The following is an 18,915-nucleotide window of genomic DNA, read 5'->3' on the forward strand; positions in this document are numbered from 1 at the left end:
AGCTATCCTGTACAAGCAGTTGGATCAAGCCCAAAAGGACAAATCCAGGTAAAAAAAATGTAGGCCAAACAGCTCAACAGCAGTAAGGGGCGTTAAGCCCTCCAACCCTCCACCATATGGTTGAGGCTCTAGATTCTGATGAAATCAGATGTCAGATAGAGTGACGCAGCGGCCATCTATGACTGAAGGCTATAAGGACTGAAACAATCCTTCCCACCTCACGGACCCACAGGTCCTCTCAAAGGTTTAGTTGAACATGAAAAACAACGATAACCTGAGCATTCGGTGCTTCTACCGAACCAGCCGAGCAGAACAGCATCACGTGTCTGAACAGCCGCAAGACAGAACGAACCCGACAGGACCAGCCTGTACCTAGGATCCTAACCGGCAAGCTGCATAAATTCTCCCTCATAGGGGAAAAAACAGAAAACAGACATATTTAACATAGGACTAACATGTCCAAAACAACTTCTTAAGAAGTAATAGAGTATCAATCCCAGAAGGTTCCCGAAGGAAACAAAAACAAATAAGACATCCCATCGGATACAAATAAAATATAAGGCAACCCAGAGGTTAACACCCAAAAAGACACAGGCCTACCCGCAGGACCAGCCAAACAGAGCCCTATCTTTCAAAAACTGGGAATGATCTCAAACAAATGACAATCAGGAGATTACCTCATCCCCAAATGTCTAATGAGGTGCACCATTCGATTGGCAGACTGAAAATCCCAGTATCTGGTAACGATAGGGTCATTCAATAACTGAAAAACATGTCTGAGCAATACGCAAAGTCGCGCAATCCTGTAACGAAAGGCACAACACTCAGGGACAGTTACACCCACGGGGAAATGTAGAGGCCCTCCCCAAGGCGGAAGGCCCGGGACAATAGGGCACGAGCACATTCTCAAAGAAATGTCTGGACTCTGCAGACGAACAATCGCCAACATTATGTGGAAGCGATAACGTGCTGCAACCTCCGGGGGGACACGCACATTACAGTACACTGACGATAAAGTAAAATGAAACGATCTTACCGGAATCAATGCCATGGAACAGGAATACAGCCTCAAGTGTGACTAATAGTAGCATCGCCTCCGCCATGGACTTGAGAGAAGAAAGCAGGCAGCAGAGCGAAGTTGACAACGCCGATTGCTTGAGGAGCTGTTAATATGAGTCGGGATGGTTTCACAGAAAGACTCTCCCTGCATCTCCAGACTAACTTTCATCCATGCTCTGACTGAGAGACTGACAGGACTACTTAAAACTCCTGTCCCATGACGAAGAGTACTACCCTCCATAAGAGACAAAAAAACTAAAAATTCGGACACGTCTCTGCCAACCTCCTGGGACAAAAGGCAAAGAATGACTGGGGGATGAGGGGAGTGGGAGGAGTATTTAAGCCTTTGGCTGGGGTGTCTTTGCCTCCTCCTGGTGGCCAGGTTTTATTTCCCAAAAATAATGAATGCAGCTGTGGACTCTTTCCATTTAAGAAGAAAAACATAATTTATGTAAGAACTTACCTGATAAATTCATTTCTTTCATATTAGCAAGAGTCCATGAGCTAGTGACGTATGGGATATACATTCCTACCAGGAGGGGCAAAGTTTCCCAAACCTTAAAATGCCTATAAATACACCCCTCACCACACCCACAATTCAGTTTAACGAATAGCCAAGAAGTGGGGTGATAAGAAAAAAGTGCGAAAGCATATAAAATAAGGAATTGGAATAATTGTGCTTTATACAAAAAAATCATAACCACCACAAAAAAAGGGCGGGCCTCATGGACTCTTGCTAATATGAAAGAAATGAATTTATCAGGTAAGTTCTTACATAAATTATGTTTTCTTTCATGTAATTAGCAAGAGTCCATGAGCTAGTGACGTATGGGATAATGACTACCCAAGATGTGGATCTTTCCACACAAGAGTCACTAGAGAGGGAGGGATAAAATAAAGACAGCCAATTCCTGCTGAAAATAATCCACACCCAGAATAAAATTTTAATGAAAAAACATAAGCAGAAGATTCAAACTGAAACCACTGCCTGAAGTACGTTTCTACCAAAAACTGCTTCAGAAGAAGAAAACTCAAAATGGTAGAATTTAGTAAAAGTATGCAAAGAGGACCAAGTTGCTGTTTTGCAAATCTGATCAACCGAAGCTTCATTCTTAAACGCCCAGGAAGTAGAAACTGACCTAGTAGAATGAGCTGTAATCCTTTGAGGCGGAGTGTTACCCGACTCAACATAGGCATGATGAAATAAAGATTTCAACCAAGATGCCAAAGAAATGGCAGAAGCTTTCTGGTCTTTTCTAGAACCGGAAAAGATGACAAATAAATAGACTAGAAGTCTTTCGGAAAGACTTAGTAGCTTCAACATAATAATACAAAGCTCTAACAGCATCCAAAAAATGCAATGATTTCTCCTTAGAATTCATAGGATTAGGACATAATGAAGGAACCACAATTTCTCTACTAACGTTGTTAGAATTCACAACCTTAGGTAAAAAATTCAAAAGAAGTTCGCAGCACCGCCTTATCCTGATGCAAAATCAGAAAAGGAGACTCACAAAAAAGAGTAGATAATTCAGAGATTCTTCTGGCAGAAGAGATGGCCAAAAGAAACAAAAAACTTTCCAAGAAAGTAATATAACGACCAAAGAATGCATGGGTTCAAAAGGAGAAGCTTGAAGAGCCCCCAGAACCAAATTCAAACTCCAAAGAGGAGAAATTGACTTAATGACAGGTTTTATACAAACCAAAGCTTGTACAAAACAATGAATATCAGGAAGATTAGCAATCCTTCTATGAAAAAGAACAGAAAGAGCAGAGATTTGTCTTTCAAGAAACTTGCGGACAAACCTTTATCTAAACCATCCTGAAGAAATATAAGTCTTCCAGACTCTATAATATATCTCTCTAGATACAGATTTACGAGCCTGTCACATAGTATCAATCACAGAGACAGAGAAACCTCTTTGACCAAGAATCAAGCGTTCAAACTCCACACCTTAAAATTAAGGTTTTGAGATCCTGATGGAAAAAAGAACCTTGAGACAGAAAGACTGATCTTAACGGAAGAGTCCACAGCTGGCAAGAGGCCATCCGGACAAGATCCGCATACCAAAACCTGTGAGGCCATGCTGGAGCTACCAGCAGGACAAACGAGCATTCCTTTAGAATATTAAGAATACCCTTGGAAGAAGAACTAGAGGCGGAAAGATATAGGCAGGATGACACTTGTAAGGAAGAGATAATGCATCCACTGCCTCCGCCCGAGGATCCCTGGATCCGGACAGATACCAGGGAAGTTTCTTGTTTAGATGAGAAACCATCAGATCTATTTCTGAGAGTTCCCACATTTGAACAATCTGAGGAAATACCTCTGGGTGAAGACCATTCGCCCAGGTGCAACGTTTGGCGACTGAGATAATCCGCTTTCCAATTGTCCATACCTGGGATATGAACCGCAGAGATTAGACAGGAGCTGGATTCCGCCCAAACCAAAATTCGAGATACTTCTTTCATAGCCAGAGGACTGTGAGTCCCTCCTTGATGATTGATGTATGCCACAGTTGTGACATTGTCTATCTGAAAACAAATGAACAACTCTCTCTTCAGAAGAGGCCAAGACTGAAGAGCTCTGAAATTGCACGGAGTTCCAAATATAGATCAGAAATCTCACCTCCTGAGATTCCCAAACCCCTTGTGCCGTCAGATACCCCCACACAGCTCCCCAACCTGTAAGACTTGCATCTGTTGAGATTATAGTCCAGGTCGGAAGAACAAAGAAGCCCCCTGAACTAAACGATGGTGATCTGCCCACCATATCAGAGAGTGTCGTATAATCGGTTTAAAGATATTAATTGAGATATCTTTGAGTAATCCCTGCACCATTGGTTCAGCATACAGAGCTGAAGAGGTCGCATGTGAAAACGAGCAAAGGAGATCGCATCTGATGCGGCAGTCCTAAGACCTAAAATTTCCATGCATAAGGCTACCAAAGGGAATGATTGTGACTGAAGGTTTTGACAAGCTGATATCAATGTTAAACTTCTCTTGTCTGACAAGGACAGAGTCATAGACACTGAATCTATTCTAGAAACCTAAAAAGGTTACACTTGTCTGAGGAATCAATGAACTGATTGGTAAATTGATCCTCCAACCATGAACTTGAAGAAACAACACAAGTCGATTCGTATGAGATTCTTTGAAAATGAGAAGACTGAGCAAGTACCCAGATATTGTCCAATAAGGAAATACCAAAAAACCCTGTTCTCTGATTACAGAAAGAAGGGCACCGAGAACCTTTGAAAGAAATTCTTGGAACTGAGGCTAGGCCAAACGGTAGAGCCACAAAACTGGTAATGCTTGTCTAAAAAGAGAATCTCAGACACAAAAAGTGATCTGGATGAATCGGAATATGTAGATACACATCCTGTAAATCTATTGTAGACATATAATGCCCTTGCTAAACAAAAGGCAGGACAGTCCTACAGTAACCATCTTGAATGTTGGTATCCTTACATAACGATTCAATATTGATAGATCCGAAACTGGTCTGAAGGAATTGACCTTCTTTAGTACAATGAAGAGATAAAATAAAACCCCAGCCCCTGTTCCAGAACTGGAACTGGCATAATTACTCCAGCCAACTCTAAATCTGAAACATATTTCAGAAATGCTGAGCCTTTGCTGTGTTAACTGGGACACGGGAAAGAAAAAAATCTCTTAGCAGGAGGCCTTAACTGAAGCCAATTCTGTACCTTTCTGAAACAATGTTCTGAAACCAGAAATTGAGAACAGAATTGATCAAAATTTCTTTGAAGAAAACGTAATCTGCCTCATACCAGCTGAGCTGCAATAAGGTCCGCACCTTCATGGGTACTTAGGAGCTGGCTATAGGTTTTCTAAAAGGCTTGGATATATTCCAAACTGGAAATAGTTTCCAAACTGATACCGCTCCTGAGAATGAAGGATCAGGCTTTTGTTCCTTATTGTGAGGAAAGGAACGAAATGATCATTAGACCTAAATTTACCTTAGATTTTTTATCCTTTGGTAAAAAAAGTTCCCTTCCTTCCAGAAACAGTTGAAATAATAATTTATTACCCTGAAAAGAAAGGGAAAGCAAAGTTGACTTAGAAGACATATCAGTATTCCAAGTTTAATCCATAAAGCTGTTCTAGCTAAAATAGCTAGAGACATATACCTGACATCAACTCTAATGATATCAAAAGATGGTATCACCAATAAAATTATTAGCATGTTATAGAATAATAATAATGCTATAAAATTATGATCTGTTACTTGTTGCGCTAAAGCTTCTAACCAAAAAGTTGAAGCTGCAGCAACATCCGCTAAAAATATAGCAAGTCTAAGAAGATTACCTGAACATAAGTAAGCTTTTCTTAGAAAGGATTCAATTTTTCCTATCTAAAGGATCCCTAAATGAATTACTATCTGCCGTAGGAATAGTAGCACATTTAGCAGGAGTAGAGACAGCCCCATAACCTTAGGGATTTTGTCCCAAAAAAACTCTAATCTGTCAGATGGCACAGGATATAATTGCTTAAACGTTTAGAAGGAGTAAAAGAATTACCCAAATTATTCCATTCCCTGGAAATTACTTCAGAAATAGCATCAGGGAGATTAAACACTTCTGGAATAACTACAGGAGATTTAAAAACCTTATTTAAACGTTTAGATTTAGTATCAAGAGGACCAGAATCCTCTATTTCTAATGCAATTAATAATTCTTTAAATAAAGAACGAATAAATTCCATCTTGAACAAATACAAAGATTTATCAGCATCAACCTCTGAGACAGAAACCTCTGAACCAGAAGAACCATTATCAGTATCAGAATGATGATGTTCATTTAAAAATTCATCTGAAAAAAGAGAAGTTTTAAAAGACTTTTATGTAAACTAGAAGGAGAAATAACAGACATAGCCTTCTTAATGGATTTAAAAAATAAAATCTCTTATGTTTATCAGGAACACTCTGAAAATTAGATGTTGACGGAACAGCAACAGGTAATGTAACAGTACTAAAGGAAATTTTATCTGCATTAATAAGTTTGTCATGACATGCAATACAAACAACAGCTGGAGAAACAGATACCAAAAATTATAGCAGATACACTTAGCTTGGTAGCTCCAGCAGTAGACAGCGATTTTCCTGTAGTATCTTCTGACTCAGATGCAACGTGAGACATCTTGCAATATGTAAGAGAAAAAAACAACATATAAAGCAAAATTGATCAAATTCCTTAAATGACAGTTTCAGGAATGGGAAAAAATGCCAAAGAACAAGCTTCTAGCAACCAGAAGCACTGAAAAAATAAGACTTAAATAATGTGGAGACAAAAGCGACGCCCTTATTTTTTAGCGCCAAATAAGACGCCCACATTATTTGGCGCCTAAATGCTTTTGGCGCCAAAAATGACGCCACATCCGGAACGCCGACATTTTTGGCGCAAAATAACGTCAAAAAATGACGCAACTTCCGGCGACACGTATGACGCCAGAAACGGAAAATAATTTTTGCGCCAAAAAAGTCCGCGCCAAGAATGACGCAATAAAATGAAGCATTTTCAGCCCCCGCGAGCCTAACAGCCCACAGGAAAAACAGAGTCAAATTTTTGAAGGTAAGAAAAAAATGATTAATTCAAATGCATTATCCCAAATATGAAACCATAGCTTAGAGTGTCACAGAAAATAAGATTTACTTACCCCAGGACACTCATCTACATGTTTGTAGAAAGCCAAACCAGTACTGAAACGAGAATCAGCAGAGGTAATGGTATATATAAGAGTATATCGTCGATCTGAAAAGGGAGGTAAGAGATGAATCTCTACGACCGATAACAGAGAACCTATGAAATAGACCCCGTAGAAGGAGATCACTGCATTCAAATAGGCAATACTCTCCTCACATCCCTCTGACATTCACTGCACGCTGAGAGGAAAACCGGGCTCCAACTTGCTGCGGAGCGCATATCAACGTAGAATCTAGCACAAACTTACTTCACCACCTCCATCGGAGGCAAAGTTTGTAAAACTGAATTGTGGGTGTGGTGAGGGGTGTATTTATAGGCATTTTAAGGTTTGGGAAACTTTGCCCCTCCTGGTAGGAATGTATATCCCATACGTCACTAGCTCATGGACTCTTGCTAATTACATGAAAGAAATTAGCTCTTTCAAATAAGGATAAAGGAGCTATTTGCAAACAATTTCATACACTTCAGCCAGATAAAAAGGATCACTGGGAACAAATTAAAGGTGAGACAAATTTATGGTAAACTGTCCCTTTAAATTATACATGTGTTTCTTAATATTTGTATAGAATAATTCACCACACTATGGGGCCGATTTATTATAGTGCAAGTGGACATGATCTGCTGTAGTGAATCATGTCCGCCGCACATTGATAAATGCTGACAGCATATGCTGTCGGCATTTATCATTTCACAAGAAATGCTTGTGCAATGCTGCCCCCTGCAAATTTGCAGCCGCTAGCAGGGGTGTCAATCAACCTGATTGTATCCAATCGGGCTGATTGCTGTCCGCCACCAAAGAGGTGGCAGACGAGTTAAGGAGCAGCGGTCTTAAGACCGCTTTCTGTTAACTCATGTTTCGAATGAGCCGAAAGGCGTGCGTGGAAACAAATGCATTGGAGCCGATTGACGGCTTGATAAAATCGGTCCCTATGCGTTTCCTTACCCATCACCTTGTAAGCTCTTCAGCAGGGCACTGCTTCTCTAGCTTTATTTATGTTTTTTAATTAGTCTGTTTTATGCATCTAATTTTATTTCAAGTCTGTCCCATTGTGTACCCGGAGATCAAGTAAACCTACCTCAGAGGAGCTGGCGCATAGACTTAGTAAGGAATGCCTGGGATAAGTATAAGGCAATCCTGAGGATGTAAAGGGACATTAAATGGCTCTAGTGCACATAAATTGTGGTTTGTCACACACTTCCTAAACCTGTAGCAGCAAATTGCTTAAACCAGCATTTATTTTGTAGCATTGTGCAGGTTACAGAATATTCCTTATGGCTCCAAAGGAGTGCGGGACTAGCAGAATTGTATACAAAAAGGTTATGGGCGATAGGCGGTGCTTAATAAAATACTGGTGCTTTATACATAAATAAGAATACTACTTAGCATTTAAGTGCCAACTCCGACTGACGTAAAGTAATTACATTTGACAGGGATATTAATATTGTATGAACCTGTAAGGTGAACTATGTGTACACATAACATGCCTCCTTGCCAAGGCGAGATAATCACTCACCTCCATCGTTCTTCAGGAGCCAGGTCAGACAGATCTACCTGCAGAAAAGAGCAGCACAAAATCAGGGCAAAATGGCATTTGTACTATTAATTACAACCACATCAGAACATCTGCAGGATATTCCAGTTAAACTAAACCAGAGCTACACAACCCAGCATCTGACAGACCACTGCTGGTTACAGAGCGCAGTCCCAGAGGGTAGAAAACAAATGGTGTTTTTGGTAAATATACACAGCAGTTTTGTTGGGTGCAGAATGGACAGGTCATTTCTGGAGAGCAAGATTAAAGGGTTTGATGTCTTTTTACATAAATTACAGTTGCATAAGACAGCGACAGACCTGGCAGAACAAGATTGCAAATAACACTGCCCATATATACATTTACAGAAAGCCAGGTTTTCTTGTCACCCTAAAAGAAAAAGCACAAATACTATTTGTTCAGCCAAGCAGACGGCAAGAAAGATGAATAAGATCCAACTTCAATAAAGTGCAGATCATCCAAGCAAACAAGCCCTTACCTACACAATACAGGCAAAACCAGTGCAAACAAGACAGCTGCAGTAGTTTTACGTTTATTGTAAATGACAGTAAAACATATGGTCCCCATAACAATAAGCTATAGCTCTCTCTATAGGGTGATTTGTAGGAAGCAACAGAAGACCATAATCGCACTCTGCCAGTGCCTCGTACCAGTGACAGACCAGGCTAGACCATCATACCAGCTGTCTCAGCAAACAAGGTCATGCTGACCCAACTGGTACCAGCACTGCATTTACAAGACAAATAAGTTCTTCGCAATGCCAATGATTTTGTCTTGGCATATGCCCTGTTTAAAAGGACATTTATTACTAAAAATACTTAATGATTTTTTAACCCCTTCCTGCCAGTATTTGTCTACAGCATGTTAGAAAGATTTAATCAATGAAAGTCCACGTTTTGCTAATTGTATATACTGTGCGTTAAATTAAGAAACTTTACAGTAACAAAATGCTATAGTGCTATTTAATAGTACCGCACGGCTGTGGAGAACTCTGCAGAGGGGTTATATAGAAAGGGAAAGAAACCCTGAAGAATTCTGGGAGATATCTAGCTTCTCCAAGAAGACACAAAACTATATATCCACCAGTAACCAATATTGTCTACATCATATGTAGAGAAATGTATTTATCAGAAAGTACAAACCTTGTTCTGAGCTCTCAACGGTACTTATTAAGAAATGTATTCATTTATTATAAAAATGCTGAGCTCTGGATTAAGGAGACATTGTCTGTGAATCTTGTGTGTGCTAGAAATCTAGTTACAAAATCACAACTAACCAACAGTGGCAGATGGCTTATCTAATCCCTGATTACAAAGCAAGCATATGTATCACACTGGACTACAGCATGTGTCAGAGACCACCCCCTCAGGCACTTCTGTAATCATACAGGTACAGGATAACCCAGAGTATTTAGGTTGATAAAATGTCTAACCCATACACTGATCATTCAGCTGCATTTCACAGACATCCATATAATCAGGCCTGCTAGAGGGACTTTGTGATGAAATAAGTGTATAGGTTTAGTTTCTATTGACTACTTTCTTTTCTGCTGAGGACAATTGGGGACATATATAAGAGGCAATAAACAGCTGTGTGGAAAATCTGTTTATTACTTTGACAATCCTATGTTCCAAGCACTTTGGTTGCAGTCTTTCATTTCCTGTTTTATATCTCTCCCGACTTTTCCTCAGCAGGAGTGATAGATAAGGGGAAATTTAAGTTTAAACATGGTGCCCTTTAATTTAGAAACAGTGTAAATTTAGAAAACCAACCATGTTTAGAGTTAAATTATATGAAAAAGGGAACATTTTATATTAAGTATACTGTAATTTTGAAAATTGTTTTTCCTCAATTCCACTTTGTTTGCATAAAGTAATGGATGTTGACCTGCTGAAACCTAGTTTCCCTCTTATCCATCTCTTCTGCTGAGGACAAATAGGGACATATAGGTAAATAAAAGGGTTTCCATACAGCCTTGTTTGCACGCTTTCTTTTAAGGGCCGGAATAGTTACAAAATGACATGCTCTAATTTGTTAGAGCACCCACAAAGGGGTTAAACACACAGTAGAAGTGCTGCTCATGACCTGAGCGGAACTTGTTGCTGATCAAATCAGCAGCACTAGTTTGGGTTGGATCAGTTGCAATTCCTACAGCAGAAGATCACTGTCTTGTTCCTAAAAATATGTCTGGTTCTTAAATATTCTTACTGGCTACAAAATTGTAAATAGTTTTGCCGACCCCTGAATAAGAGCAGGCAATATTTCAATTATTATGGCCCTTTAAAGGGATAGTAAACACCAAAAATGTTATTGGTTTAAAAGATAGATAATCCCTTTATTACCCATTCCCCAGTTTTGCGTAACCAACACTGTTATATTAATATACTTTTTACCTCTAATTACCTTGTATCTAAGCCTCTGCAGACTGACTCCTTATCTCAGATCTTTTGACAGACTGGTATTTCAGACAATTTGTGCTGACTCTTAAATAACTTCACGTGCATGAGCACAATGTTATCTATATGAAACACATACACTAACGCCCTCTAGCTGTAAAAAAAATGGTCAAATGCAGAGGCGGTCTTCAAGGGCATATGAGCCTACCCAGGTTTAGCTTTCAACTAAATACAACAAGAGAACATAATGATAAATGTAAATTAGAAAGTTGTTTAATATGACATGCCCTATCTGAATCATGAAAGTTTAATTTGGACTTTACTATCCCTTTAACAATACTATTTTCTAGACAGTCTTGTTTGCACACTCTTTTGTTGCCTGTTTTATAAATAGTATGTTCCTAGCTGTCCCCTGCAGTAGAGACAGATAAAAAGGAAAATCTAGCTTTCAACATAGCAGCGCCCATTACTTTATAAAAACTGAAATGTATATAATTTAAAAATGCTATTCTCAGGCGAATCTTTGCTTTGAACACATAATTATGTTTAGCATTTTTTAATATCCCTTTCACTCTTCAGTTTTGCGCTATGGTTTATGAAAAGTGCAAATGATGTGTTTAGTGGTGCCCTGCTCTAAGGGTCAGTAGATGAAAAGGTCTTAAACTGCATTAACATCTGAACTAGTGAGTTTGTTTGTGGCTCCTTTTTTACATTACAATGTGTAAAAATAACAGTAGATCAGCAGCGCTCTCTACGAGTATATAAGGTAAGTGACTGTCAAATTATTTCTAATTTCTAATGATTACAAGGCAACTAGAAAGAAAAAATGAATAAATGTGTGTCCTTGAGTGTATGAGGTCAGCAAAATGACAATTACAGTAATTCCTGCACACCACACACCCTTATTTGCAGCTTGTGCATTTGTAAATAGGGCAGAATGAATTTAATGCTTAGATGTCTAAAAGAGTTATTTAAATTAGTGTAATTTTAAATCCTCTTGAGTAAGTGTGTGTGTGGTTATAAATGCGTTACGTGCAATACGATGTTGTCTGGCAACACTTTTAGCCACCCTTATAGATCTAAAAAATACACTATCAGACAGACTTAAATGCACCTCTGACTATGTGGTTTATATTATAATTTGCCAGTGTGGGCAATTTCATGTAGGGAAAACCTGCACTATGTTCAGAGAATGTTTGGCGAATCACAAGAGCACCATTAGGGCAGCTTACAAAAGATGGATGTAGTGACCAACCTGTGGCTCGACATTTTTTGGACAAATGGGCATACTGTGGCCATGCTCAGAACAATGTTAATTCATAGGATCCCCCCTTAAAAAAGGGGGTTATAGGGACAAAGAGATATTAAAAAGAGAAGCTCAATGGATCCACAGGTTGGGGACTATGAATCCCAAAGGGCTAAATACACATTTAGATTTTTCCCTGTTCTTTTGATAAGTGGTTAGGAGGTTTGTTAAATGTAGGCATACCAGGAGTTTCAGTTTTTTGCCCTTCCATTGGTTGGGGTTTGGTGGTAATAGGGATCCATATGTATGGACATGACCAACCCCATATATGCATGCACCTGTACCATACGCTGTTTGTAGTTTAGATTTGGGTAGTATCATGTAAACAATAATACTGTGACCTAAAAGATTAGATTTGTGCGATTTTCCGATTATCATATAAATATCAATGAAGTACAGTCAGTTTATGAAGTGGGTGGGTAATTATGTAAATATATAATTAGGACCTTTGGTGTGCTTTTGGGTAGGTAAGCGATCGGCATTAACTTAGTTAAATCCAGTGGAGCTTGATGGGCGCACTTAGAAGCAATAGTTGCGGAACCATATTGCCTCTGTATTATAACAGAAGCGAGAATCGGCACTATGTTACAATTTGTTGACAATTTTAAACATGAGAGTAACAGAGAGCTGTGACACACCCCTTTCAGTGACGCTTAGGTCGTCATGGCGGGTCATAACACCGCGGGTATTTCAACCAGGGTGCGAGCCTGGTTTGAGAAGCGCTGATCCGGAATGGCGACTTAGAACACAGAATATTGACAGAGTGTAAGGAATGTTTTGTATGTAGTCATTTAACATTATGCAAATGTAGGATTCTGTGTTTGTTATCAAGGATGCATCATTGGGGGCTCAGTCAAGCAATAAATAGAAATACCTGTTAAAGAATAATATTTTATGGGCTCTCGCTTGAAATATATGTATAAGACAGATATAAATTAGCATACATGGCCATATTCATTAAGTGCTGCTTAAATGAAGAAATGCTTCCTTAGACAATATCTGTATGCCACCCCACTTAGTAATATGCTAATAACAGTTTTTTAAAATGTTGTGGATTTATGTATATGTTGTAAATTTATAATGGGATAAGGTATTAATTATTTGTTGAATTTTATGTAGTCTCATTATGTGTTCATATGATTAACTATTGACATTGTATTTGTAGATTGTCATGAGAAAGGCTAACTGACATAGCTGAAACGTTGACTCTTACTTGATGATATATGTTTAATAAATAAATCTGTTGGATTATAGAAAGTGCTGTGAGTACACATACAACTTTATATATATATATATATATATATATATATATATATATATATATATATATATATATATATATACACATACACACAAATGGAAATATGTGATTGTCTGTAAATATATATATATATGAATATACTATACACACACAAATGGAAATATGTGATCGTCTGTAAATATATATTTATGAATATACTATACACACATTTTATTTTATATTTATTAATATTTTCTTGTTTTATGTTATTTTATATGGGAATACCCATCGTTTTGAACACATTTGTAGAGCCCTGCAATAAGATATTGTACAAATTAATATACGGTCTACATTTAGTAAAGTTTTCAAGCACTGATAGTGACCGTTTTGACAATTCTAAAGGTCCAGCCTATGTCACCATCTAGATAAAGATCTGGATCACAGCCTGAAGGAGATTTAACGTTTCACTGCTACACCAGTTTTACATGTTTTTTCCTATTGTGACTCAGGAAGTTAGGCATCTCATTATAGATAATAAAAGAAAAGACTTTGGAAGGTGATAAATTACGTGAAGACATTGCCAGGAACTTCTGGTCTACCTTATAAAATCCTCATAAACAAAACATTTCTTATTCCGATTTCTTATTACCCCAGCACAATATTTCACAAGACAGATAAACCAAACCACTATATCAGCTTTCAGGTTGTACAGTGACCATTAACAGGGACAACAGGAAAGAACTACAAGAAAAAATGGTTAACAATAAGCCTTGGGTCTGGAATAAATATGGCAGATGCCTCCAGTAAAATGTCATAAAAACTATAATCAAAACTATTGCACTACCCGGTGGGAACCAACAAAAATCACCGAAATACTGCTGTAATTACCTGATAAATTAGTATATAACAACGGTCTAAATATAGGCTTGAAAGGGACATTATAGTGTCTACATTATTACAAAGAAATAAACAGAATAAAACAGGAAGAGAAATGTATTTCAAATTTAAGAGCCACAAAGAATACTGGAGGAGCAAGACACACACTGTAGTAGTGAGACGATGGTGTATAATTACATAACTAAATAATCCAAAAGGATAGAAGTCAGAAGTAGAAATTCAAGACCTATGGTACTAAATTGTGGTATTTGTCAACCCCTAAAATATGGTTAACAAAAAAATATTTAAAAGGGACATAAAACCGGGGGGCTGAGTTTGCCACTGAAAGAGAAGAGACGTGTGTTTCTTTGCAGCTCCTGCTAATATAAGCTATATTTATAACGAATTGAGTAATCTGCTCAAAAAAACCCTTTATATTTCTACTGTGCTTCCAGCTACAGAGACTCAAGCTCTCAAAACTTATTATTTTAGAGCAGGAGCTGCGGCGCAATTCTCCTACATGAAGAGGCCCTGATCGTCTGATCCTCCGGCTCTCCATTTGCATCATGATAGCGAAGTTGGGAGAAAACTAATCTCAGAGGATTAACCATACACTACAGCTTCATATCAAAGATCCGGATTAGCATTCTTTTATAGTTAATTATTCAGATCAGGGCCACGAAACCCCCACCCTCTAACAGGACACATAGGAAGATATCCGTACAACCCAGATTCACTTCTAACATACTCTAGGAGCAGCCTACCAGGCCTTCAGATATCCACAATAATATGGGGTCGCTTGATGGGGAGGAAAGTACGATCCTCTCAAATATGGACATCTACTTTGCAGATTTCAGACAGAGTCTAATGGCAATCCTGGAGCTGGCAATGCAACTACCACAGATAACTTACCCGGTCTCTGTGCGCGGAACACAGCAGGAGAATTTCCCTTCTGTGAGCCAGCAGACCGGAGGAAGCTGGGGCGCATCTGGCTATTATGGCTCTCCATCAGACATTGACGATATTCTGAGCAATAAGCCTGTGAGTCCTAACGCAGATACTATCCTCACCGACCGCTATTGGAGCCCTCTGACTGTAACGTCCCTGTTTCCAGCTCCACAAAAAGTCTGATACAGCCACGAGGTCCATGATCTGTTAGCCTCCCATAACAGACGAGAGAAGGCAGCAGCACGCTCCCTCTCGAAGTCAGAAGATATGCTTCATTTGATCGTCTGCCGTTTTGGAACCAAGGCTCACATCTTCATGTTTACACTTTGGGTAATATGGACGTACAGGGGACAACCGCTTTTCACGCACGGAAACCTTAAAGGTCAGGTGTGGGCTAAATACTAAATTACAATGTCAGCTCCGCATATAATGTGCCCCCATGCCTATGTTGGACTAGTTATTGACTCATGCTGTTTGAGTATTTTTGCAAAATTACTGTCTGATGTTTTGTTATTGTTCACATGTTCTCAGAAACCTAATAGCCACAGGAACACCATTTTAATATGCATATGCCTCTAAACCACTAAACCAGGGAGCTTAGGACAGTTACTGAAACAATGGGGATATCTAGAGAGTAGAATATTAACACTAAAGGGTTATTGGAACTAGCTCAGCACTTTAACTAGACACACCTCTGTTTTTTTCTTTTATGTGCTCTCACCTTCTCATAAAACCATTCTACAAAAAACACTTGTCGCAACTTAAAATTGCCAAGATTTTTTTCATCCCCCACTCTCCCTGCCATACTAATATTTTGATTCCATATGATGGGTTATCACCACTTATTGCTAGATCTACTGCTGAGATTTTATTCAACTTCCCATAGCATTAGTCCTACAGCTAGAGTTCTGAGCATATACCCTATAGCACATTTGAAACAGGTGACAGGTTCATTTATAGTCTGATCAGACTATATACTCGCCCTACATAAGCTCTAGGACATTTCATGACCCATAAGACTGAGAAAGAATCTGGAGGGCTCTCCTGGAGGGAGGTTTAATGGTATATAAGCCTGCATATAAGTTTATTATATTGTTAACAGTGTTAATAGTGTCCTTAAATTTATAATAATATAATATTGTTTCATTATTACTTTTCTCATCTACAATTAGTAGTCACATCATCTCACTTGTCTCTCCCTACCCCCCCCTCTCCCAATCTAGAGCGGCTCTGGCCCGCTGACTCCCCCCCCCCTAAATAATATATCAATATATGCAGGTGTGTACTATACTCATAACTCACTCCCTAGTCATCATATATTACTGACTACTTTACATTTCTAGGGACGCTTTTTCTCCCATATAGATGGCAATATCAGGTTTAACTTGCAGAGTATTCGATTATGCACACCTGCCCTATTCTTTACCAACAAACATAAAATGAGGTTTCATCTCTATATAGTTAAATTTATATACAGCCAATAATCCAGTTATATTAATAATGCTTTTCCACTATGTATGATACATGCAGTTCATATTACCTCTATATTTCTACATGGAGCATCTTATGTTGGTTTTACTAGGCTTTGTTTTCTTTTCCTAATGACATTAATACCCTGGAAATGACTTGTAAATCCACAATTTTTGGAGCTGCACTTTACTCAGACATATGCCTCAGGTTATCTGCGTATACCCTTCTGTCATGATCCTATATAACTGGATAAACTCTGTTTCCTTTCTTTGTATATTATGTATGTACAATACCTCAATAAAAATAAAAAAATAAAAAAAAAGACATAAAACCCAATTTTTTCTCTTTCATGTTTCAGATAGAGCATGTGATTTCAAACAACTTTCCAGTTTACTTCCAGTATCTAATGTGTTTTGTTCTCTTGGTAACCTTTGTTGAAAAGGATACCTAGTTGGGCTCAGGAGCTGTTAAATGGTGACAGCACATATGTTATTGTCTCACCCAGTGCATTCAGCTAGTCCCCGGTAGTGCATTGCTGCTTCTTTAACAAATGATACCAAGAGAATAAAGCAAATTAGATAATAGAAGTAAATTGGTAAGTTGTTTAAATTGTATTCTATGTCTGAATCATGAAAGAAAAATGTGATTTTTATGTCCCTTTAAGAAAGAGCCAGATGTTGCACGTGAAACGCATCAATCTTGTGTCAACAAAAAGGGCAGGGCGCACAAGCTCTCACCCGCCAACAAAGGGCAGGGGGCGCCATCTGTCTGTCACTCCCCAAAGAAAAGCGCCCTCCAGCTGTCACCCTCTCCCCCTATGAAAAGGGCCCCTCAGCTGTCACCCTCCCCCCCTATGAAAAGGGCCCCTCAGCCGTCACCCTCCCCCTATGAAAAGGGCCCTTCAGCCGTCATCCCCCCGCCCTATGAAAAGGGCCCTTCAGCCGTCATCCCCCCGCCCTATGAAAAGGGCCCTTCAGCTGTCATCCCCCCCCCCCCATGAAAAGGGCCCTTCAGCTGTCATCCCCCCCCCCATGAAAAGGGCCCTTCAGCTGTCATCCCCCCCCCCCCATGAAAAGGGCCCTTCAGCTGTCATCCCCCCCCCCATGAAAAGGGCCCTTCAGCTGTCACCCCCCCCCCCCCCATGAAAAGGGCCCTTCAGCTGTCATCCCCCCCCCCCCATGAAAAGGGCCCTTCAGCTGTCATCCCCCCCCCCCATGAAAAGGGCCCTTCAGCTGTCATCCCCCCCCCCATGAAAAGGGCCCTTCAGCTGTCATCCCCCCCCCCCATGAAAAGGGCCCTTCAGCTGTCATCCCCCCCCCCATGAAAAGGGCCCTTCAGCTGTCATCCCCCCCCCCCATGAAAAGGGCCCTTCAGCTGTCATCCCCCCCCCCATGAAAAGGGCCCTTCAGCTGTCATCCCCCCCCCCATGAAAAGGGCCCTTCAGCTGTCATCCCCCCCCCATGAAAAGGGCCCTTCAGCTGTCATCCCCCCCCCCATGAAAAGGGCCCTTCAGCTGTCATCCCCCCACCCCATGAAAAGGGCCCTTCAGCTGTCATCCCCCCCCCATGAAGAGGGCCCTCCAGCTGTCACCCCCCCCCCCATGAAGAGGGTCCTCCAGCTGTCACCCCCCCCCCATGAAGAGGGTCCTCCAGCTGTCACCCCCCCCCATGAAGAGGGTCCTCCAGCTGTCACCCCCCCCCCGTAATGAAAAGGGCCTTCCAGCTGTCACCCCCCCCCCCCCCATGAAAAGGGCCTTCCAGCTGTCACCCCCCCCCCCCATGAAAAGGGCCCTCCAGCTGTCACCCCCCAATGAAAAGGGCCCTCCAGCTGTCACCCCCCCCCAATGAAAAGGGCCCTCCAGCGGTCAACTCCCAGACGCCTTGCAGACGTAAGCCCGTGGTCCTCCACTGTTAGCCCCACTTGTCCCCCTGGAACTGTCCATCTATCAGTCAACGCCAAAATTTGAGAGGTCCTCGTTTACCATCCCCTTTACTCCTCTCGGTCACTGCAAGAGTGAAGCTTCTTTTCATGTCAGCTCCAGATGAGAATTTTCTATACCTGTAAGTAACCCCCAGTAGTCGCCCTCGAATGGGAGGCTTCTCCTCCTGTCACTAATACACAATAATATCTCGTGATAATGCACTGAACTGAGAAGTCATTAGACAATACCTTGATGCAAATGCCCTCATCTTATTACCAGTACCCCTAGTCTGAAGCATCGTTACCTCATCTGCTACCTCACGAGCCCCGGCTCCTCCAATATCCACCTCTAACACAGCCGCCGCCATCTTGCGCCACGACAGCGGGTTCCGGGAGCATCTGACCAATCAGCGATTTCTTT

General features: G+C 40.4%; 1 protein-coding gene across 1 annotated transcript in view; it reads right to left on the minus strand.

Moving 5' to 3' along the window:
- Positions 1 to 18,915, minus strand: part of RNF121 (ring finger protein 121) — a 125,744-nt gene extending 106,829 nt beyond the window's left edge. Inside the window, exons 1-2 of the mRNA XM_053708793.1 lie at positions 18,800 to 18,915; positions 8,300 to 8,337 (exon numbers count right to left, since the gene is read on the minus strand). Of these exons, the coding sequence (XP_053564768.1) occupies positions 8,300 to 8,337; positions 18,800 to 18,862 (101 nt within the window). The 5' untranslated portion in view covers positions 18,863 to 18,915. The remainder of the gene's footprint in view (positions 1 to 8,299; positions 8,338 to 18,799) is intronic.

This window comes from Bombina bombina, chromosome 3 (genome assembly GCF_027579735.1).
Source record: "Bombina bombina isolate aBomBom1 chromosome 3, aBomBom1.pri, whole genome shotgun sequence".
Classification (NCBI taxonomy): Eukaryota; Metazoa; Chordata; class Amphibia; order Anura; family Bombinatoridae; genus Bombina; species Bombina bombina.